The 25320-nt window shown below is 40.4% G+C and overlaps 1 protein-coding gene across 2 annotated transcripts in view; it reads left to right on the top strand.

The window, feature by feature from the left end:
• The window catches only part of USF3 (upstream transcription factor family member 3), a 58033-nt gene extending 44806 nt beyond the window's left edge, over window positions 1-13227 (top strand). For both annotated transcript variants that reach the window (XM_060639977.3, XM_078453014.2), the window contains one exon: window positions 1183-13227. In XM_060639977.3, coding sequence (XP_060495960.2) covers window positions 1183-7649 — 6467 coding nt within the window. In that variant the 3' untranslated portion in view covers window positions 7650-13227. The remainder of the gene's footprint in view (window positions 1-1182) is intronic.
• Window positions 13228-25320: the final 12093 nt, after the last annotated feature.

Below are 25320 nucleotides of genomic sequence, written 5' to 3'. Positions count from 1 at the left end.
TGAAGATAATCACAGCACGTGTCTGGTTGACTTTAGACAAATTTATGTAATTACTCTGAGTCTGTTTCTCACATCTTAAAATACTGATGAGAGTAGGTAGTTCCCGTCTCATGGTTGTTATGAAGATTAAAAGAAATAATGCAGGTAAAGTACTTTGAGTAAAGTTGGCATATAGTAATTACCATCATCATTGTTGTTATTATTATGAAATGAGACAATGAATGAAAAGTGCCAGGCATGTAGTAAGTGTGTAATAAGTGAGGACAATCATCATTATTATTTGGTCCATAAAAATTGTCCCTTAACTTCTGATGCCCATGGCACATTGGCATCATTCTTCTGTGTCTCTTATTTTAAATGTCTGAGAAAAAGAATCCATTAGTCTCAGCTCATCCTTGTCAGAACAGAACTTTTTATTTCAGGCCACTTCACAGGGCATTGGCTTTGAAGATTGGCTGCCTTTGGTGGATGGGGAGGGGAGAGATCTACCACTGTGGCAAGACAGATGGGATGTCTGGAGTCACAGAGCATAAATACCAACAGCAAAGGTTGCCCCAGTAGTAGGATCCATGGGTGAAGTTCTCTCCCTTAGAAAAGAGTAGGGCTGTGACGGTAGCATATGTCCATTGGCCCTGTCAAGGGAGATTGAAGTTCCATTATTGATGCTTTCTTTGGTGCTCTACTACTTTACCTTCAACCTGTTCCACTGTCTCTGGCATTTCAAAGAGTAAAATAGAAGTGAGTTTAAAGCCATTTATAAAAGAGACTGACTATTACCACCACAAGTAATGTTAGCTGTTATAGCATGTAAATGCTATTATATTGATATTCAGTGTTATTTTCCTAGCATGTGACCATGATATCAGTGTGCCTTCCCTTCTTTTACCTTGGTAGCTGCCCCATTGGGAATTTTTGAATTGGGAATTTTGAGATTTCTACATTATGAGTAATTTCTGACCTTACTTTTAAAGATATTTATTTTTAAAAGGATAGGATAGAGGCTTGTTACACCAATGTAAAAAGGAGAAAGAACTTGCATTAGAAAAGAACTGAAGATTCTCAGATGAGGTATTTCGAAATGCTAGAATTAGACTTTGGTAGTTAGCACACAGTTTTTTCTTAAGTTACTGTAAGTACTGACACTACCAGGTAATTGTTTCATTTTTATTTTTAATATTGTAGCTGAAGAAATTAAAAAGCTACGTAAACAATTGGAAGAAATTCAAAAAGAAAATGGCCGATATATTGAATTACTGAAAGCAAATGACATATGCCTATATGATGACCCTACAATCCACTGGAAAGGAAATCTTAAAAACTCAAAGGTCTCTGTTGTTATTCCCAGTGATCAGGTTCAAAAAAATATCATTGTTTATTCCAACGGGAGTCAGCCTTGTGGAAATAGCCAGGGAACAGCTGTTCAGGGGATAACCTTTAATGTTGGTCATAATTTACAAAAGCAGACCGCCAATGTGGTGCCAGTACAGAGGACTTGCAATCTTGTGACTCCTGTGTCTATTTCTGGAGTTTACCCTTCTGAAAACAAGCCATGGCATCAGACCACAGTTTCTGCATTGGCTGCCAACCAGCCTGTTCCTCTTTGTCTTCCTGCTACCATTCCTGCTCAAAATATTCTCGAGCTTTCCACCTCTGAAAGCGAATCAAGCGTGCTTGGTGCCACCAACGGCCCACTGATCGCAGTTCCCATTGGGCGTGAACCTCACCAACATCGTTCCGTGCACACGTGTCTAAGTGATCAAAGTTCTCCTGAAAATAAGAATGGGCAAGAGAGCCCCAAATTATTGAAGAAAACAGTCCCTTGTGCCACAGGCGTCCCCACCACTTCCTCAGCGACTGCCACTAAAGTGCACCACGGAAGCCAGTCCTGCCTGAGCATCCAGGATTTCAGAAATGATTTTCAAACCACCTTTGTTGTCTCAGTTACCACCACAGTCTGTTCCCAGCCTCCCAGATCTGCAGGTGATGCTTGTCCAGTGAGCATCAGCAAGGGTGCAGACTCGGCGAGTGTTACTGCAGCGGTGGCCCCTTCTGCCCCTGCAGGAGGGAAGACCACCACTCCTGTAAGCACTCTTTCTGCAAACCCTTTGGACAATAGTTGGACTCTTTCTTGTTCTTTGCCTTCTTCCAGTGTTAGTGCTTCGGATTTGAAAAACATTAATAGCCTTACCCGAATTTCCTCCGCTGGAAACACACAGACGACGTGGACTACTTTGCAACTGGCGGGAAACACTATTCAGCCCTTAAGCCAGACACCTTCTTCTGCAGTGACTCCGGTATTAAATGAGTCTGGTAGCAGCCCTCCCACGACCAGCCACAGTAGACACGTCGCTACGGGCGTCAACGTGAATAATTCCTTTCCCGCAGATGGGCAGGTGGTTGAGCAAGTAGTTGTCACCTTGCCTTCTTGTCCATCTTTACCTATGCAGCCACTAATTGCCCAACCACAAGTTAAATCTCAGCCTCCAAAAAGTATCCTTCCATTGAATTCAGCAATGCAGGTGATTCAGATGGCTCAGCCAGTTGGGTCGGCTGTGAATGCAGCTACAGCTAATCAAAATGTTATCATTCTTCAGCCCCCCAGCACCACCCCTTGCCCAACAGTGATGAGAGCAGAGGTTCCCAACCAAACAGTAGGTCAGCAGATAGTGATCATACAGGCAGCTAATCAGAATCCTTTGCCGCTCCTCTCAGCTCCACCTCCTGGTTCTGTTCGACTCCCTGTCAGTGGAGCCAATGCTCTACTAGGGTCTAATAGTTCAGTGCAAAATGTTTCGACCCCCCAGACTTTTGGAGGAAAGCATCTTGTCCATATATTACCAAGACCTTCATCTCTATCAACATCTAGTTCAACACAAACTTTTTCTGTTACCATGTCAAACCAACAACAGCCTCAAACCATTTCTTTAAATGGACAGCTCTTTGCTTTGCAGCCTGTGATGTCCTCATCAGGAACTACAAATCAAACCCCTATGCAAATTATCCAACCCACCACCAGCGAAGATCCAAACACCAATGTTGCCCTGAATACATTTGGAGCTTTGGCCAGCCTCAATCAAAGCATATCACAGATGGCTGGGCAGAGCTGTGTACAGTTGTCTATTAGCCAGCCTGCCAATCCCCCAACTGCCGCAAGTAGTCAAACCATCCCAGTTCACAGTGTTTCATTAACAACAACGGTAGCATCTCCCATGACAATCGATAATTCTGCCACACTACCCAGTACTTATAGTCTGGTAACTACTCCCTCAGTGAACACTGTAGCTTGTTTACCTAATGTGAAGTCAAAAAGGTTTAAGAAGCCAGGTGCCAAGAAACACTTAGCAGCTCACAAGTCCGCATGTCCCCCGAATCCAGTCAGAGAGGTGGGCAAGTTAGCCTGCCCTGGCACTGAAGCCACAGCAGAGCCGTCATGTGGTGATGGACTGCTGGAAAGCCTCCCTGTCGTGTTACCGTCTGTCACCATGTCCCAGGCAAATTGTGTGAGTGTTTCTGGTTCACATTCTTTGGATGTTCTGAATCCTGAATCCGTGATACCCGAATCTGTCCCCAAATCTAAGTCAACAGAAGAGTCTAGCTCACCCTCCCAAGCATCTGTAACGAGTGAACATTTTGTAATGGCCCCAGCAAAATCCAAAGATTCTGCCCCCATTCTGCAGCAAGAGGCATCTCAGGATAAGCCACCAGCTAGTTTGGCATTGTCAGATGCTGCCAAATCCTGCACTTCAGCCAGCGTGTTGATTCCATCTCCAAATGATCCCCACCTTTTGGTTTCTCAGGTTTCTGGGCTCTCATCCACCACTAGCACTACAAGCACTGACTGTGCTTCTGAGGTAGAAATCATTGCTGAACCTTGCAGGGTGGAGCAAGACTCATCAGATACGATGCAAACGACAGGTCTGTTAAAGGGGCAGGGTTTGACTGCATTGCTGTCTGGTCTTGCTAAAGAAAAAGACCCTCAGAAATTGTCTCTTTCGGTGCCGGTGGACCATCCTGACTTTCCTTCTGAAAATTCTAAAATGGCGGATTCAAGTGTCGATTTACATCCCAAACAGGAGCTGTTACTGATGAACAGTGATGACAGAGGTCCGGGGCAACACCACTCCTGCGTCCCTGATCAGGAGGTTATTAATGGCTCTTTGCTTGTCAGCAGGCAGGCCGACTCTCCCATGTCCACCAGCTCTGGCAGTAGTCGTAGTTTCTCAGTTGCATCCATGCTTCCTGAAACAACGAGAGAGGATGTCACCAGCAATGCAACAACGAATACCTGTGACAGCTGTACCTTTGTAGAGCAAACTGATATAGTTGCTCTTGCTGCAAGAGCTATTTTTGACCAGGAGAACCTTGAGAAGGGAAGAGCTGGCACCCAGGCTGATATGAGGGAGGTTACTTCAAAGCCTTCTGAAGCCTCACCTTTAGAGGGAGACCAGCCTTTCAAAACACAGATGTCTAAAGAGAGTGGCCCAGGACAGGCAGAAGCAACACCAAATGAATTTAATTCTCAGGACTCAATCGAAGCAACTGTGGATAGATCCCTCGGAAAACCAAGTTGTTCTGTAGGAATCAAAACATCAAATGCCTCTTTACAGGTTTCGACTTCTCAGCCACCAAGCATCACCAGTTTAAGTGTCAATAATCTTATCCACCAGAGCACCATCAGCCATCCTCTGGTCAGCTGTGCTGGTCTATCCCAAACTGCAGAGCAAGCACCTGTTCCGGCAACGGTTAATCTGACCGTTGCATCTAGTTCCTACGGTGGTCAGCCTCCCGGGCCAGCTCTGATGACCGAATATTCCCAAGAACAGCTAAACACCATTACTGGCACCATACCAAATCCACAGGTTCAAGAGCCACTCTTAAAGCCAAGTCAGGAAAGCCGCAAAGACTCTGCCAAGCGTGCTGTCCAAGACGACCTTTTATTGTCTTCAGCTAAACGTCAAAAGCACTGTCAGCCAGCCCCGCTGAGGCTTGAAGCTATGTCGCTGATGAACCGCACTCCGGACAGCATTTCTGATCAGACTCAGATGATGGTCAGTCAGCTCCCTCCCAACTCTGCAAACTCTGTTGTGCCTATTAGCAACCCAGCACATGGAGATGGCCTCGCACGATTATTTCCACCGAGTAACAATTTTGGGGCCCCTGCATTGAGACAAACGGAAGTTCAATGCAGTTCTCAGAATTCAGTTACCGAGCAGCAGCAAACCCAGGCCAGTCAACATCTCCAGGCCCTGCAACAGCATGTTCCAGCCCAAGGGGTATCTCACCTGCACGGTAACCACCTCTACTTAAAGCAGCAGCAGCAGCAGCAGCAGCAGCAGCAGCAGCAAGCAGGACAGTTAAGAGAGAGGCATCACTTGTACCAACTGCAGCGTCACGCGCCTCATGCAGAGAGCTCTGTCCACTCTCAGCCACATAATGTCCACCAACAGAGAACTCTCCAGCAGGAAGTCCAGATGCAGAAAAAGAGGAATCTCGTTCAGGGCACTCAGGCCTCTCAGCTTTCCTTACAACCAAAGCACCATGGAACTGACCAGTCCCGCCCCAAGAGTGGTCAGCCACATCCCCACCATCAGCAGATGCAGCAACAGATGCAGCAACATTTTGGAAGTTCCCAGCCAGAGAAGAGTTGTGAAAACCCTTCGACCAGCCGGAGCCACCACAACCATCCCCAGAACCATCTCAGTCAAGATATGATACACCAGCAGCAGGATGTTGGAAGCAGGCAGCAAGGTTCGGGGGTTTCTTCTGAACATGTATCTGGGCATAATCCATTGCAGAGGCTTTTGACTTCAAGGGGCATAGAGCAACAAATGGTGTCCCAGCCCAGTATCGTGACTAGGCCTTCAGACATGCCCTGTACTCCACACAGGCCAGAGAGAAATAGAGTTTCAAGTTATTCTGCCGAGGCACTTATTGGAAAGACATCTTCTAACTCAGAGCAGAGAATGGGCATGTCACTTCAGGGTTCCAGAGTTTCAGATCAGCTTGAAATGAGAAGCTATCTTGATGTTCCCAGAAATAAGAGTTTGGCCGTTCACAATATGCAGGGTCGCGTGGACCATACTGTTGCCTCGGATATCCGCCTTACTGACTGTCAGACGTTTAAACCAAGTGGAGCCAGTCAGCAGCCCCAGAGTAATTTTGAAGTACAGTCTTCAAGAAATAGTGAAATAGGTAACCCGGTATCATCATTGAGGAGTATGCAGTCCCAGGCTTTTCGAATTAGTCAAAACCCTGGTCCACCACCAATCGACCGCCAAAAGAGATTATCTTATCCACCAGTTCAGAGTATTCCGACAGGAAATGCCATCCCACCAAGGGACAGTGAGAACACATGCCACCAGAGTTTCATGCAGAGTTTACTTGCCCCTCACCTTGGTGATCAGGTCCTTGGAAGCCAGAGGTCACTCTCAGAACATCAGAGGAACACACAGTGTGGTCCATCCTCTGCAATTGACTATAATTGTCCCCCAACCCATGAAAGTGTCCATATTAGAAGAGAGAGTGAGAGTCAAAACAGGGAGAGTTGTGACATGTCCCTAGGTGCGATTAACACCAGGAACAGCACCCTGAATATTCCTTTCTCAAGTTCTTCTTCTTCAGGAGATATTCAGGGTCGAAACACAAGTCCCAATGTGTCTGTACAGAAGTCCAATCCCATGAGGATAACTGATAGTCATGGGACCAAGGGCCACATGAACCCTCCGGTCACAACCAACATGCATGGGGTTGCAAGGCCAGCTTTGCCCCATCCGTCTGTGTCTCACGGAAATGCTGAACAAGGGCCTCCTGTACGTCCAACTAACTCTTCAGTTCCCCAGCGATCAAGGCATCCCTTGCAAGACAGCAGTGGTTCCAAAATTCGTCAACCTGAAAGGAATCGTTCCGGAAACCAAAGACATAGTAATGTCTTTGACCCAAGTCTTCCCCATCTTCCTCTGTCCACTAGTGGCAGTATGATTCTTGGACGCCAACAAGCCACTACAGAGAAGAGAGGAAGTATTGTTCGTTTCATGCCCGATAGCCCACAAGTACCTAATGATAACTCAGCGCCTGACCAGCATACACTATCACAAAATTTCGGTTTTCCTTTTATTCCCGAGGGTGGCATGAATCCACCAATAAATGCTAATACTTCTTTCATTCCACAGGTTACTCAGCCTAGTGCCACTCGAACGCCAGCTCTTATCCCTGTAGATCCCCAAAATACTCTGCCGTCCTTCTATCCCCCCTACTCCCCTGCTCATCCTACACTGTCTAATGATATTTCCATCCCCTATTTTTCTAATCAAATGTTCTCAAATCCTAGCACTGAGAAAGTAAACAGTGGAAGCTTAAATAACCGATTTGGATCAATTCTGTCTCCTCCTAGACCTGTTGGTTTTGCTCAACCAAGTTTTCCTCTGCTCCCTGACATGCCACCAATGCACATGACCAATTCTCACTTGTCTAACTTTAATATGACATCTTTGTTTCCAGAAATAGCTACAGCTCTTCCCGATGGCTCGGCAATGTCACCTTTGCTTACAATAGCAAACTCCTCTGCCTCTGACTCTTCCAAGCAGTCCTCAAACAGACCTGCCCACAACATAAGCCATATTTTAGGTCATGACTGCAGTTCAGCTGTTTAAATACTGATAGACTAAATGTAAATGTATCGGGTGAGATTACAAATGTGTTTGTGTGTGCATGCACACATAATGCACATGGTGAGGGAGGTGGTGTGTGTGTGTGTGTATGTCTTTGTGTTTGTGTAATCAGTTTCCAGTTATCTTCCGAATGTAGGGAAGCCACGTCAGAGATGATGTGAATACTGGGTTGCCAGCAACAAACTATCTTTCATTTTTAACTGCACGGTGTGCTTTTTAAGTTTTTCAAGCGGAGTCGCATTTTCAAGTTTGATTTGTAATCTTATATTCCCTAAATACTTACCAGCTGGAAGTTGGGGGAAAATCCCTTTGGCGTGTGTGGGGTAGTAGGAAAGAACCTAGATTTTAAATTTGATTGCTGATCATTTGTAAAATAGATAACTTGAGGTATTTGAGTTGCTCTCCAAAAATACAGACACTTCGATATAACGCAGTGGCTCATCACCAAGTGCTTGGCTGATGACAGCATCTAGAACAGTTTCTTGCCTCTGGCAGGTATTGAATTAATGTAGAATGAATGTCCATGGTTCAAATCAAGCAGTTAGCAAATAAATGAGTTGCTCGATCAGCCTTTACTCCCAAGGTTTGCTGTAGGTAGAGGCTTCTTTCTTAATGATAATAATGCCTAAGCTATCTGAATTTTAATGTCTCATTCTTCAAATTAGGGAGCCATGTTATCTTTCAGTGTGCCAAGATCCTGGAAAGCAAAGGTCTTCCTTACTTAGCCTTAAAAATAGCAATCTGAAAAGCAAAGTACATAGACTTTGTCCATTTTGTGCTTGCATTTTTGCATCAGGTCCTAAGGATAAAAGCAGTTGTATTGCAGAATTTTACATGTGTTTTGGCAAAGATTGTTGCTTCATCGGTGAACTTTGTTTTTAACATTTTCTTCATTCTATTTATTTGAGCTTGAAATGCTTTCTTTTATATTTGTTAATCATTAGGGACTGCTCAGTAAATAGTGTGTTTGGAATTTACACGGTTATATGAGCCTTACTTTTTAAATATTTCTGAGCAGAGTCTTAAGCTCTGTCAGTGTTTTCATTTATTGATATTTATATTTAAAAGATGGCATTGTATGTTACATTATTACCCCATATAGTAGAATTGTAATGAGAAGACAAATTTGTTCATTATTTTTCCTGATGGTAGATGTGAAATGGTGCTTCAAAAAATTGTCTCTGTATATGTCTCTGTGTGTGAGTGTGTGGGGGGAGGGGGAGAAGGGGGACAGAACACAGACATAGATTTGAAAATATAAACTGGTCCTTTAAAAATTGGCCTGCCATCTGGAAATGGAAATTGAGACCTGAGACCTGCTGAAGTATTGGAAAACTGGATGTTAGGGTTTTTAAAAGCCCCACAGAAGTTAATTAATTATGTACACACACACACACACACACACACACACACACACACTCATATATTGAATTTTGAAAACTTAAAAAAAACCTCTGAAAACAACCATATATACTCATATTCTCAAACCTATTACTTTTTGTTGTTGTTATATTCTGCCAAATATAGGATCAAGTGGGAGAGATACATATACATGGTTCTGTCTGCTCTGTTAATAAAGTAAACCCAAGAGCCAGCATTTTATTTTTTCCTCCTTAAAAATGCCTTCTCAGGCTGGGTCAGAGCTGTTAACTCTGGCGAATACCTCTTGTGAAGACTCAGTGGAAGGGTCACGTGTGCCTCTTGAACTGTTCTTACCAAACTTTCCTCCCTCCTCCTGCTGCTGACTGAAGCAGCCTCCTGGGAGCAAGAAAAAAAAATGTAAACAAGAAAAGCTTCTGTATTTTCTCCTTCAAAATACTCATGGGGAAGAATAGGAGTTACTTAAATAAGACAACAGATAAACACAGTAGTTAAAACTTTTAATTGAGGGGAAACATGAGATTTATGGCTTGTTTTTTAATTGAGTTTTAGGTTGTAACATTCAAGTTTTTCTCTGTACTTGAAAGGTCCAGCCTGCCAATTTCAAGAAAGGTAGTGTTCAATATGTTTGGTTATTCATTCTCCCTTCCTCCGTCTCTCTGTCTCTCTGTCTCTGACACACACACACACACGCGCATGCATGCACGCACGCACGCACAGCGTGGTGGCTATTGAGTCCTGAAGAACTGGGCACTGTTAGATAGAACGAAGGTAACAGGCTAAGGAGAAGATCAATTTGAACATTGCAATAGAAAGGCCTCAAAGCCTGGCACTTTCAGGTATTTCTCTGTTGCATTGATTTTATTTTTCTGCTCAGCCCTGTTCAGAGATAGCATTTACATGTTTCAGAGCTTTCATTCCAAGAATGTACTTTGATCTCAAATGAGCCCCTACCCCTAAGTAAGGCTTATTTGACCCTCTGAAGAAAGATATGACTCTCTGCAAATAATTTGGCTCCTGCTTACATGTAGCTCTAATTATCTTACAGACATGTGCATATATATGTAAGAGATCATTGTATATATGGACTCAGTTCTGAAAGTGTTCAGAGAAGAGTAATCTTATTTGATTTAAAAGCATGAGTGTACAAGATTTATCAGCAGTATATTAAGTATTTGATAATTAGAGCTAAATGATTTGGGGGAGGAATTTCATTTAATATCTAGCAATCTCTGGATATAATTTTTGGCAAAGGTATGGCAGAAAACAAATAGTAAACTTTAATGTTATTCTTGGCTTGCTCATATATGACTATAGAATGTAAAACCATTTCCACAGATAATTTTGTAATTTATGAAAATACACAAACATACAAACCTATGAATCATAAATGAGAGTCATTAATTAAATTGTTTTTCTCTCTTTTAGTGTTACTGATCACATAGAATCAATTAGAGAAAGTAGTTGACTCTGACCATTTAACACAGTAACTTCTAATGAAGTGAAAAATTTCAGATACTTCATCCTGTATAAACTTTTAATATGTCAATCATGGATAAAAGAAATCAAGTTTGATGTCATTTCTCTTTTTGGGATATTTTATACCACTTCAGGAAATTTATTTTTGTTTATATCATAAGACCTTTTGGGGGGACCAGGGATGGCATCTTTTTTCTAAGTAAGGAGCCACATCCCCCAGTGATCATGCTTTATAAAATTTAACATATTAGAACTGTGGAAAGAGAAGAATGAGGAGGGAATATTCTTTTGCAGCAATTTCCATTTACGTATCAGGGTGAACTGCAATAAAGATCCATTTTTAAAAATCAGCCTTCTTAAAATACAAAATTATTTAAACATTTTAAAGATAATTAATTTGCCTTGCTCTTGCCTTCTAACATTATCCATATCATGGAAAGGCTGAAATTTATACTCCAAAAAAATGTGGAAACGTGTTTTAATGGAGGTAAGGTTGTAAAATTTTGAGAAAGGATAAAGACTCACTAATAAGCATCTTCTCAGCTTTGTCCTCCCTTTGATAGATAGGTACCGAGGCTCCTCTTTTCTTCCATCTGCTGCGAGTCAGCAGGTGGCAGGGAACCTGCTCATTTCCTTAGGATGATTACTTCTCTGCCTTGAAATGTTTATTGGGCCTACCCATCTACTGGATCATTGTGTGACAGTGAGTCGTGCTCCTAAATCAGTGAGTGAGTCCCAGTTCCTGGCTTTGGGAACCACTGTATCTCCTATTCTATCAAGAGGTAACAAGAATTTCTTGAAACAAAGTTAGTTCAGAATTAATTTAAGATACTGAATGCGCCATACAGTTAGTTCTCTTCCTTGTTTTGATGAGCTTGCTTTGGTTTTTGTTTTTGCTTTTCCTCATGGAGGAGTTTAGAAAGCTCAAAGGTGATACCTAAATCAGATGGCTTTGGGTTGATACTTTAGGAACCTGGAGGTCGTACTTCTGTTGTCTGTATAAATTCTGCCTTTGCCTGGAGCTAATTGCCTATGGCTGTGTATATCCAGAGGGCAATAATAATAGCCAAATAAACTAGTGTGAAGTTAATCTGTGAGTGATGATTTTATGATACCTATATGCAAGTTAAAGGCCAGAAACTCATTCCTTCTTGAACTACCTTTTTTGGCCAAATGCTATGAACAGAAAAGAGTCCTTTTTTTTTTTTTTTTTTTTTTTGACTTAACCATATTTTGTCTGCATTCTACACCTTCCTGTGTGAGCTTGACGGTGTTTTTACTGGAGTCTGTGGGAGACACCAAGTTTGGATTGGGGCAGTCCAGCATGAGGCCCTTCTTGGACACAGAGCTTCTAGTTCTGCCCACATGCCTCTATCCTGGTACTGCACTTTACTTGAAACTGTGCCTCTGGTCCTAAGACCAGCCATTGGAACATATTACCCACTCCTGTGTTACATAGCAAAGGACCAGTCGGAATGGTACGTGCTGTGTAGTCAAACACCTAGAAGACAAGAACAGCTGATGTTTCTCACTGTTGCCTTATCATTCTCTGAGCCATCTTTGATGCCGATCTTGTAAAAAGTGTACTAGAAGCAAAACTCCTTTTAAACTCAGAGCTTGTAGGTGGTGGTCATTCAACATCCTTGTTTCTGTATTTGCACAAACCCTATCCACCGCAGGGGTCTGGCGCACGCATGTGTTCAGATGCTTCCTAAACACGAGCCCACTTGGGTTGAAAGTGGATATAATATTCAAATTGGTGTTATTTTGGATGATAATCTGCATAATCTGTCACTAGAGATCTCATGAGACATAGAAGATAACTCTTCATTTGTAATTTAACACTTTTAAAGAAGATGATCATAAGTTGTGGGGTTTTCTTTATTTTTTTGGCTCAGTTGTGTATACAGCTTGGCACCATATGATGTCCCAGGAACTTAGAGCTTGCTCCATCTAACTCCTTCACTTCTCTGGATCTCTTTACCCCCATCCCTCAAGTCTTAAAACCATTTTCATCTGTGAGGTCATTGAGGCACTGGACTTGACTATATTGGTAACCTTTAAGGGAGTTAAACTGTTGATCTTCCAAGAAGAAAGGGACCAGACAGTGTTGCTTAAGATGCTGCAGTTGTGTTACTGTGAAGAAAAGATTTGCTTCCACTTTCAGCAGGCTATATATATATATATATATATATATATATATATATATTCATTTTGGTAAAAATAGGTGGAAAATCGGAAGACATAATTACCTTCACAAATTATTTATAGATACACTGGGTGAGAGGCTTACTGTAGGGCAGTCGCCAGAAAAAGCTAACTGTAGTCTTTCAATAGTGTAATATTTGTATCTATTCCCATGCCAGCGATGTCTGCTGTGTACTGTGTCCTATTACTGTAAATCACCTGGTTTATAATACTAATGGGAACTAATTTGTTTTGTAATGGAATCCAGAGCAGATATGTATAATATGATCAGGATTGTCCTCCCTGTTGTAAATAAGAATAGGTCCTGTTTATTTTGACATCTTTTTACAAATGCATTGTATTAGGGTGTGAATATTCTGAACCATGCTCTTGTTTAAAGTTTTGAAATTTTTATTGGTAAATGTAACATTTTAATGGTTGTAATAATTATTTGTATAGATATGAATATAGTATTTTATTTAAGAAAATAAACTTTGCATTTTTGCATTGTGAATTCTGTCTTTTCTGATCATTGCCGCGTGCCACCTCAAACCTGGTATTAAAACAACTTGTCTTGTATACCAAAGTTTTCTGTTCAAGGAATCTTCCAGTATTACCACAATGTCTGAAAATGATACCGTGACCCACTTCCCCTGGGGACTGTGTTCCTGATCAAAGAGTCAGCCTCAAATAAACCAGACCAGTGCTATAGTGTTAGAGCAAACTATACACCTCTGTACTCATTGTAAAAAGTAAAATTAGAATCCCAGACCTGGAAGAGTATTGAGAGAAGATTCAGTTAAAGTCGCTATAGTGGAGGAAACTGAAGCACAGAACTTTGGAACCAGAAATGGGTCTTTCAGTACAGCTTCCCACATCAACTTGGTTACTGTTTACAACCATGAAGTTTAAGAGGAAAAAACAAGTTGCAGGGGAGCTCGAACAGCACAAAGTGATAGAAGTTTAAATGCCTATAAATGAAACAATTTCTTGCTTAGGGATACCAAGAGACGTGATAAAAATTGTAAATTAAGGAAATGACAAACCCAAAGTTCAGTACAATGGGTACTTCTTAGGAAAGGAGGGAGGGGGGTTGTATCAAGGATGGGTACATCAAAAGCACTGGTATGTTCCATTGAACCAAATAGTAGATAGGTGTTTGTCTCATTTACACCAGGAGATTTTGTTTTATAAATGAATAAACTACATTCTAATATTAAAATGGGTAAAATGAGGATGTTAGAGATCATTTATTCCCATATCTCAATAAAGCTCTTTTTAAAAAATGTTTATTCAGTTTTGAGAGAGGGAGAGACAGAGACAGAGAGCCAGTGGGGGAGGGGAAGGGGAGAGAAAGAGAGGGAGACACAGAATCTGGAGCAGGCTCCAGGCTCTGAGCTGTCAGCACAGAACCCGATGCGGGGCTCAAACTCACAAACTGTGAGATCATGACCTGAGCCGAAGTCAGACACTTAACCCCCTGAGCCACTCAGTTGCCCCAATAAAGCTGTTTTTTTTTTTTAAGGTATTTCCACAAAGAAAACTTCAAGTGGTTTTACTGGAAAATTACTTTAAATATTAAAGGAAGAAATAACACTGATCTACCATGACATAGAGAAAGAAGGGATCACCTACAAACTTGTTTTAGGAAGTTAACAACTTTGGTACCAAATCTGTCACATTATAGCAAAGGAAAATTATAGGCCAATATCCTTAATGAACATAGATGTGAAAATTCTAAAGATGTCCACAAATTGCATCTAGTGATGCAGGGAAAGAATTGTGCATCATGACCAAACAGGATTTACTTCAGGAATACAAGGTTAACATTTTAAAATCAATTTAGGCATCATTGTCTCAGAATAAAGGAGAAAAAAAACTGTATGGTAACTCAGTTGATAAAATTCGGCCTCTATTTGTGGTAAAAACTCTAAACAAAATGAGAAGGGAACATTCTCAATCTGATAAAGCATATCTACAACCCAAACAAAACACCAAACACAGAACTACAGCTCATATTATACCTGATGATCTCCCCCTGAAGTCAGGAACAAGACAAGGATGATCATTATTATTCTGTCTATTCGACATCTTATTGATGTTCCTAGCCAGTGTATTACTGAAGAATAAAGCTCTTCACCCAAAACTATGAAACGTTGCTGGTAGAAATTAAAGGATACAAATATTAAAGCATTTTGTCGCACACCTGAAACTCATTTAACAGGGCAATTATATCTCAATAAAACCATTTAAAATTACTCTAAAGCTCTAACACTTCAAACAGTGTGATACTGGCACAAGGAAAGATAGTGGACTAATGGGAGGGAACAGAAATCTCAGAAATAGATTACACATTATAGTCATTCGATTGACAAAACTGCCAGTTGCATTTCAGTGAGTAAAAGGTGGTACTTTCAATAAATGTGGCTGTAGCAGCTGGCTATCAGTATGGAGGGGGGAAAAAGACCCTGGGCCTCCCTACTCCACACTATACACAAAAATTCCTTTGTAGTCATAGGCCTACATGTAAAAGGTAAAACACTGAAGCTTGTAGAGCAGTGGTGCTTAAAATGTAGTCCCAGAATCCTGGGGTTCTCTGAGACGCTTGCAGGGCATCTGTGAGGTCACAGTTATTTTTACGATACTACTAAGATATAAGATGCCTGTAACTGTATTGGCATTTGCACCGATGGGGCAAAATCAGTGGTGTGTAAAATTGTCGGTGCTTTAGCACCAATCAAGGCAGTGGCACCACTGCTGTGCTAATTGTCATTGTATTCCTTTTCTAAAAAATTTGAGTATAGTTGACACATGTTGCTACATTAGCTTCAGGTGTACAGCATAACATTTGTTTGTTTACTCATTCGCTTTTAGATTCCACACATGAGAGAAATCCTGTGGTACTTGTCTTTGACTTAATTCACTTAGCATAATACCCTGTAGGTCCATCTATGTTGTCACAAATGTCACAGGCTCATCTTTGTTATGGCTGTGTAAAATTCCTGTGTGTGTTTGTGTGTGTGTGTGTGTGTGTGTGTGTATCACATCTTCCTTATCCATTCGTCTGTCAATGGGCACTTGGGTTGCTTCTATATCTTGGCTATTGTAAATAATGCTGCAATAAACATAAGGGTGCAAATATCTTTTTGAATTAGTGTTTTTGTTTTCTTTGAGTAATACCCAGTCATGGAACTATTGGATCATACGGTATTTCTATTTTTAATTTTTGAGGACTCTCCATACTGTTTTCCACAGTGGCTGCACCAATTTACATTCCCACCAATGGTGCATCCTCACCAACACTTGTTGTTTCTTGTCTTTTTGATTGTAGCCATTCTGACAGTTGTAAGGGGATATCTCATTGTAGTTTTGCCTTGTATTAGCCTGATGATTAGTGAGGTTGAGCATGTTTTCATATGTCTGTTGGCCATCTGTTTGTCTTCTTTAAAAAAAAATGTCTATTCAGGTCCTCTATTTTTTAATCAGATTGTTCTTTTGGTGTCGAGTTGTATAAGTTCTTTATATATTTTGGATATTAACCCCTCATCAGGTATATCATTTTCATTTCTCTCATTCACTAGGTTGCCTTTTTTTTTTTTGTTTATAGTTTCCTTCTCTGTGAAAAAGCTTTTTATTTTGATGTGGTCCCCATAGCTTATTTTTGCTTTTGTTTTTCTTGACTTCGGAAAATGTTGCTATGGCCCGTATCAGGGAAATTACTGCCTGTCTTCTCTTCTAGGATTTTTATGGTTTCAGGTCTCACATGTAGGTCTTTAATGCATTTTGGGTTTATTTTGTATATGGTGTTGGAAAGTGGTTGTTTCATTCTTTTGCATGTAGCTGTCCAGTTTTCTTGGCACCATTTATTGAAGAGACTGTCTCTTCCTCCTGGTATATTCTTGCCTCCTTTGTCATAGATTAGTTGACCATATAAGCTGGGTTTATTTCTGGGCTCCCTATTCTGTTCCATTGATCTATGTGTTGATTTTTGTGCCAGTACTATACTGTTTTGATTATTACAGCTTTGTAGTATTTCTTGAAATCTGGAATTGTGATACGTTTAACTTTGTTCTTTTTCAAGATTGCTTTGGCTGTTCAGGGTCTTTTGTGGTTCTGTACAAATTTTAGTATTATTTGCTCTGGTTCTGTGAAAAATGCTGTTGATATTTTGATAGGGATTACATTGAGTCATTGTACTTTTAATCATCATAAACTTACAGTTAAAAAAAAGCCAATTTCATTTCAGAATGTTCTTGATTAAGCAGTACAGATTAATACTTTTGTTAAAACTTGGGTCATAAGTACACTTCCTCTTAATATTCTTTAAAATTTTTTTTTAAGGTTTATTTATTTATTTATTTATTTTTTTAACGTTTATTTATTTTTGAGACAGAGAGAGACAGAGCATGAATGGGGGAGGGTCAGAGAGAGGGAGACACAGAATCTGAAACAGGCTCCGGGCTCTGAGCTGTCAGCACAGAGCCCGACGCGGGGCTCGAACTCACGGACTGTGAGATCATGACCTGAGCCGAAGTCGGACGCTTAACCGACCAAGCCACCCAGGCGCCCCTAAGGTTTATTTATTTTTGAGACAGAGAGAGATAGAGCATGAATGGGGGAGGGTCAGAGAGAAGGAGATACAGAATCCAAAACAGGCTCCAGGCTCCGAGCTGTCAGCACAGAGCCCGATGCGGGGCTTGAACTCACAAACCGCGAGATCATGACCTGAGCTGAAGTTGGCCGCTTAACCGACTGAGCCACCGAGGCACCCCTTAATATTCTTTTTAAACATTGCATTAATATGTAGTATTCTATGAGCACACGGAAAACAAACATAATGCGCTTCTGCTAGAAACCAAAGTATGGTGGTTGTGGTAGGAAAAGTTACTAGTGTGTGGATTATGGAATGAAATAGTGGCTTTCTTCATGGAATACTAGTTTTAGCTGAAAGAATTATTGAAATCTATGATTATTTGGCATTCTCAAAAATTAATGAAATGAGCTCATCACTATATCCAGTACTGTAAGTTTGAAAGGTTTCCATTAAGGACTTTCTGATGAAGTCAGTGGTAGTATCAATGAATTATTTTATATATATGTTTTATATATATATATAAACATAATACTATATATGTATTTTATATATATAAACAATAATATATATATGTTTATATATGTGTGTGTGTGTGTGTATACACACACACACACACACACACATGTTGTTTTTTTTTTTTAATCTGAGCTGAAATCAGGAGCCAGATGCTTAACCAACTGAGCCACCCAGGTGTCCCAGTATATATATTTTACATATGTATACATAATTAAATGTGCAAATGTTTGGAAGATTTCCACAATTCAGTGAGCCAAGATTTTCCAAACGACCAAAGGATGCTGTGACAAAACCGTGCATGGATAAAATGATCCATTCAAATTGCAGGCTAGACTGGGGTGCCTGGGTGGCTCAGTTGGTCAAGTGACCGACTTCGGCTCAGGTTATGACCTTGCGGTTTATGAGTTTGAGCCCCACGTCAGGCTTTGTGCTGGCAGCTCAGAACCTGGAGACTGCTTCGGATTCTGTGTCTTCCTCTCTCTCTCTGCCCCTCCCCCGCTTGTGCTCTGTTTCTCCATCTCAAAAATAGATGAACATTTAAAAAAATTGCAAGCTAGAACAATAGATTTTAATGTTGCAATACATGAAATGTTCACTGATGATAACTTCAAATTCCACATTGCAACTAATCTTTGGGAAACTACCATTTGTTGAGTTTTGGTGGAGTATAAAAGAAGAATATCTACAGTTGTCTGGAAAGACTACTCCCCTTTCCAACTACGTATTTCTGTAAGGCTAGATTTCCTTCACATACATACTTCAAGCAAAACACATACTTCAGCAGAGTGAAGGAAGAAATTATTAGGAGAATCCAGCCATCTTCTAGGAAGCCAGACATTAAATAGATTTACAAAGATGTGGAACACTGCTACTCTTCTCACAAGTATTTTTTGTTGTTGTTTTGGAAGATATAGTTATTTTTCATGAAATATGTTCTTTGTGTCATGTAATGAGCTTATTGTTACCTATTTGTAAATTTTCAATTTTTATTTCTGTAACGGCAAATATTGATAGGTGTAACTCAGAAATAAAACCTCTTTGGGGTCCTCAATAATCTGTAGGACTGTACATAGGTCCTGAGACCACAAAATCTGAGAGCTAATGTTCTAGAAGAAACCATAGGAAATATTGTCTGGCCATATCTATAAAAAATTGTTACTTGAGACTTCATTAAAATTGAGAGTTTTTCATCAGCAACTCACATACTGGCAAAGATTATATGTCAAAAAGAAAAAGACTCATAAGCTGATTTGAAACATTGGCAAAGAATTTGAAAAAAGTCTTCACATAAATGACCAAGAAGTTTATGAAAAGGTGCTCAACTTCAGTCACCTTGAGAGAAATGCGAAATAAAATACAATGAGATACTGTTACTCCTCACACAGAAGGGAGAAAATGGAAAGAACTGACAAATGTCAAGTGTCGGCAAAGATACAGAATAATTGGAACTCTCCTATGGTGCTGATGAAGGCATAAATTGGTATAACCACCTTGGAAAACTGTTGGCACTATCCTCTAAAATTAAAAGATTTACCAGGGACACCTGGCTGACTCCGTTGATGGGGTGCAAGTCTTCATCTCAGGGTAGTGAATTTGGGCCCCATGTTGGGTGTAGAGATTACCAAAAAAATAAACAGACAAACTTAAGAAAAGAAAAAAAATAACAACAACTGAAGACTTACCAACCCCAGGGCACCTCGGTGGTTCAGTGGGTTAAGCCTCTGACTTCGGCTCGGGTCATGATCTCATGGCTCATGAGTTTGAGCCTCACGTGGGCTCACTGCTGTCAGAGTGGAGTCTGCTTGGGATCCTCTCTCCCCCTTTCTCTCTGCCCCTCCAATGCTTGCACGCTCGCTCTCTTTCAAAAAAATAAATAAAACATTAAAAAAAAAAAAGACTTACTTACCCTATGACTCAGCAATTCCATAGTGCACTCTGTATATAGCCTGGAAGTAATGTTTGTGTAAGTTCACAATGGACACGTATAAGAATGTTCACAGAAGCTTTTTTTTTTTTTTTTTTTTTACAGCAGCTAAAAACTGGAAATGACCCAAACATCCATCAGTAGGGGAATGGGTAAAGAAATGCTATATACTCACAAAAAGAAAGTACTAATACACATGGGTGAATCTCACAGACATTATATTGAATGAAAGAAGCCAAAGAGATTAAAAAGAGAAGCCACAGACATTATATTGAATGAAAGAAGACAAAAAGGAGTATCTACTGCATAATTCCATGTATGTGTAGTTCGAGAACAGGCAAAATTAACCTATAAGGAGCAAAGCCAGAAGAGTGGTTATCTCTGGGGTGGGGATTTAACTCAGGACAGGCACAAGGATATGGGAAATGTTTTCTATCTCAGTGTGGGTGGTGTTTACATTGGTGTGTATGCGTGTGTATGTGTGCACATACATGCCTTACTGAACATAGTTTATACATCCCTAAATAAAAAAGTTAAGAAAAAATTATCTACGGAAGTCTGAACTGATGTTAGTTTTCTCTTGATGAATTTCTAGAATTGGTAAAATCTAAAAGCTATTTTACTGTCATTCTTTAGAAAAAGAAAAAACAATGCCACTGTTTTGTATCTGGCTCCTGTTGCCCGGCTGTTTGACTTTGGGCAAGTCGTATAACTTCTTTGAATCTTCGTTTATTTGTTGGAACATTATCTATCCTGCCTCACAGGGCCGACATGAGGGACAAATGAGGTTTGATATTTGAAAGTATTTTCACACAGTTGCAAAGGAACATTTGAATGTAAAGTGGCAATTATTTTTTATGAAAATCCTCATTTCCATCTCCCCTACCTAGGAGACTGAAATTCAGGGAACACTAGAATACAGTTTCTTGGTCAATGTCAACAGCCCCTTTGACCTCTCCTTCTTTCTGTTGGATATTAAGGAGATAATGTTAATTTGCTACCTACATCAGTTCAGAAGTCTGGTAGGTTGGTTAAACTGGTATCAATGTGCCACTTAATTTTTCACATTATCAGGTAAGCTGCAGATTTGGGGGGAGATACGAAAATCCAGCTTTTAACTAAGTTTGTGCTGGGCAGGTCTGGTTTTGTTTTTGCACATTGTTTAATCATATTCAGATCTGTGGTTTGGAAAGAGGCTGAAGCCAAATTGTGGTAGTGGAGAACTTACTGCTTCAGGGAAGTTTTCTGGGAACTCATGATTCAATTAAACTAAATCCTATTTTTTTTAAATGCTGCTGAGTGACGGATGTGCAAATTCACATTAAATATAAATATATGTATATATATAAAATATATATTATAACACACACACACTATATATATATATATATATATATATATATATACACATATATATGTGTATATATATGTGTGTGTGTATATATATATATATATATATATATATATATATATATAAAAGCCCAACAGATAGCTTAGTATAGGAGAAGAAAATTGGTTAGTATATCAGTGTTTCAAACCAAGTCATGTTCTTTTTTGTCTTATTTCTGGACACATTTAAAAACATTTACCACTATTATCATTATACTTCAAACGGAGAATTGTAATTCCTCAGTTCAATTGAGGCTAGTTCCTCTGCCTCAATTCATCAGGATGAAATCACTCCCTTGTATGAGGGGACAGCTGGGCACAGTCACCAAGTATGAGGATGGGCCAGCCATTGACACTAGTGGTAGATTCTACCTGATCTATTGGACCAGCAGAGATCAATCTTAGAGGTAGCTTTGGAAGACTTTTTGCCTTGACGATTTTTTTAATCTGCGAATTTTTTTTTAATGTTTATTTATTTTGGGGAGAAAGACAGAGTGTAAGTGGAGGAGGGGCAGAGAGAGAGGGAGACAACAGAATCCGAAGCAGGCTCCAGTCTCTGAGCTGTCAGCATAGAGACCAACATAGGGCTCAAACCCACAAACCAGGAGATCACGACCTGAGCCTAAGTCAGACACTTAATCAACTGAGCCACCCAGGCACCCCAAATCTGTGAATGTTTTTTAGGAAATAAAAACCTAGGACTATATTCCTGTACTTTCTCTCCATTGTTAATTTTGTTTCTGGAGCAGCAGGCTCCCAGTGGAAACCTGACACCTCATGTTACATATATTTTAATTTAAAATGAATCTTTGGACGTGTAGCCCTTTGCCAAGGACAATCATTGAATTTAGAAAAAGGACTTTGGTTCTTAACTTTTACAAGCTTAGAGACTGAAGCAACAGTCTTCACATGAATCCAGCTGTTCCAGCTTTATAGAGCCAAAGTGATCCAAAGCCATGATTTTATCAGTTTCATTGTTATTCATGTTTATATAACAGACACATATCTTCGGAATTTTGCTGAAACTTTCAATTTTTGTTAATCTGTTCAACAGTCATATAATTCTAGGCTCTGTTTTGCATGTATAGATACATGCGTAAATAAGAGTTGACCCTTCCTTACAACATAATCCGTCTTCTCTTTTCTCCGGTCTCGTTACCTAGGCTACTCCTTCTGACTGTCAATCCAGCTTTCTGCAGCAGTCACTTCATCTAGTGAACAGTGACTTCTTTAAGTGTCAGTTTCTCCATGAGGCAAATGTTCTAACAGTGCCTACTTCATGGGGTTGGGTGGTTCAAGATTAAATATGGTAATGCATATAAAACCCTTGACAGAATGCCTGATGACAAATGTTTGCTGTTTTAATGATCAATTCTGCTGACTTTAATGTTCTACAGGTCAGAGACGGGAACTGAGGACAACAGTTTCCAACTGGAAGACCCTACTAAAAGGGCAGATCGAAAAGCTCAGTGCCCTGTTTGTCCTCCAGCAGGGACGGGTTGTTGCAATTCCTCAGAATTAGGGAGTTGGAGCAGTTTTTGTTTGTTCAAGGATGGATTGAGATGATCCCCACCCCAACTCTCTCTCTCTTTTTGGATCTCTGTTCTCTGCTAAGATCAAAATTGGGACTTTCATTTTTCTTATGAAAAATTGGAGGTGGTCATCAAAGTACCTCTCAATTTTTCTGACTTCTCTCCTTTTATCTGGGAAAGACACAATTATTCTCCTCTTCTGGGCATGACAGGGCAGGCTGTGAGAGTCCAGTAGGCTGTGGGCTTCCCTCTTAGTCCAAGTGTGATATTTTAAAATATTGTCCAGTCCTGTAGTCTCAACCCGGTGGAGCCCGGGGGTCTCTTTCATTTTGCTTTCAGTCGGCCTGAAAACAAGTAAATAACATCAAACCCACAAAGGTACCACGTCAAAACATGTCCCTCCTGCTTGGGCCCAGTCCTTCTCCATCCCTTCTTACAAGGTCTTCCCTAAAATGATGGTCCAGTAAGCTCTCTCCATCATGTGAGCCACCAACACCATTACCAGGTAAACAACTTTCTCTTTCTTCATGACACAAAGAAGCAGCTATCTTCCCCTCCACATCCCAACCAAGCCTCAATTTACCCTCTTGTGTAAAGCCTCTTGTATCTCCCCATATATAGCTTTTAGGGATGGTTCAGGCTGCCATCTGTTGCCTTCCGCTTCTGCTTTCAGAGGACACTACTGCTTGAACCTGACCTTTGAATCTCAGCTGGGTCTTCCAGGTGTACATACCTTATTCCTGCCTCATTCTCAGTTTCCCTTCTCTTTCATGCTTCACCTACCTCTGCATTACATTGTTCTAGCACTCGCAGGCCAACTTGGAATTCTCAGACATCTTTGGTGTAGTTTTAGCAATAAGCCTCTTCTTTCCAAGTTACCCGTCGCTGAGAATAGCACCCACCTCTCTGATCCTGAGAAAGTCCCCTCTAATTATTTTATTTGTTTGTGTGGTAGGACTGGGAACCATAGAGGGAGAGAGCCTGCAACTCCGAAAACATCTCTTCTGGAGACCCAGCAAGTATCCTTTCCAAGAATTTGAGATGCTATGTTGTATCAGCAGCAAGTTTAGGGCTTCACACATGGGGATAAAAATTGCTGGTACCTATTTGGACTTTTTTCTGCTCTGCGCCTAATGATAAGATTCTCGGAAGGCCACTCTCTTCTTGGAGCTCTTTGCCCACTTAAAATGAACAAATTATGATGATGTCCTTCATGTCCATCTTCCTTTTTGGACCACAGATCCTGTGACGGAAGAAATTGTGTGCCTTTTGCGCATTGCTGGGTCCTGCTCCTTGTGGAGCCTGGCCCAAATATTTCTCGATTAACCATTAGCAGAAGCCGTATTTCTGATTCTGTGTAAATGGACAGAGAAGTGGACAGAGAAGTGGTAAGGAAGGAGAGGTTAAAAGAGAAATGGATCCCCTAAAAAAGTAGGTTACTTTATCAAGTATTTGATATTCAGATATTATATCAAGTATTTGATATTCAGAATATCAAATATTCAAGTATTTGATATTTGATATTCAGACAAGGTCTGAATTTGTGCTCTTCCTCGAAGGGACCTGCCTGGTACCGGGTACTGAACCTTGTGAAAGGCTCGGATAGGTGACATAATAAAAATCATAAAGTGCAAATCAGCTCTTTTCTGTGATGGCAATGTTATAGCCCCGTAAAATAGACATCCTCTGAATTATTTTGGATTATCTTCTGTTTAAATGACTTAGAGTCCTAATTCAAGAAGAATGTTAGAACATAGGGTAGATGAGGAGGCCAGAAGAAAGCCATACTACGATTGGGTGTCAGTCTTCTCTTGTCCTGACTTGAACATCTTTCACTGTTTCAATCTCTTATTTGCTAAATCAAAACTATACTGCTGAACAAGAGATAAAACACCTAGACTTTATTTAGCCCTTGACTGAGATGTGATATGACTTCAAGGCCATTCTATGTTAAAATATGGTGGTTAATTATTGTTCATCTCCAGAGAAATGGGTAAATCCTGAGATGACAGAAACTCTAAGGCAATGAAAAGGATGTAGGATAGAGCCAAGGAATTTTTTTAAAATTTGAAGTTCAGGAAAAGTTATGAAATCTCCTAATCCAGGGATATTTAGGAAGAGGGCAGAGTCCATTTCCCTAAGATTGGGGAGTAAAGGGGAATTCTGTGTGAACAATGGTAACCACTTAGCCTTCTTTGTGTTTCAATGACAATAGCCAGACCACACGTCAAGGAAAAGTGTAATAAGTCCTGCCTTGGAGTTCATAGAGCAGGGGTCTCTTCTTACAGAGGAGTCCCATCCAAGCAAAACTATTACTATGGCCTTTTAGAAACTGATGGTGAAGGCTGATCTTTGACTCCTGTGAAACTTTTTTTGAATTCATGTGTGTTAAGGCCGAAGATTTGACAGGCACTTTACCTCCTTGACAATGGTGCTTTAATATTGAGGAGACGTTAAAACCTAGTTACACAATACATGTTGTCTCCACCAAACAGCGTTAAAAACAACAACAAAAACACCTACCATAAACCGGGCAGAATCAAGGGTTTTCCATTGCTTCAGGCAGAGGCAGATTGTATCTTTACTCACAATGCCTTTCCTTAGTTTCACCAGGGATATTAGTCATTTCAAAACCTGAGGGACATTCCCCTG

The sequence above is a fragment of the Panthera onca genome, chromosome C2 (assembly GCF_046562875.1).
Source record: "Panthera onca isolate mPanOnc1 chromosome C2, mPanOnc1 haplotype 2, whole genome shotgun sequence".
Classification (NCBI taxonomy): domain Eukaryota; kingdom Metazoa; phylum Chordata; class Mammalia; order Carnivora; family Felidae; genus Panthera; species Panthera onca.
The sequence above is the reverse complement of the archived record's forward strand: the minus strand, read 5'-3'. Positions and strand labels throughout refer to the sequence as shown.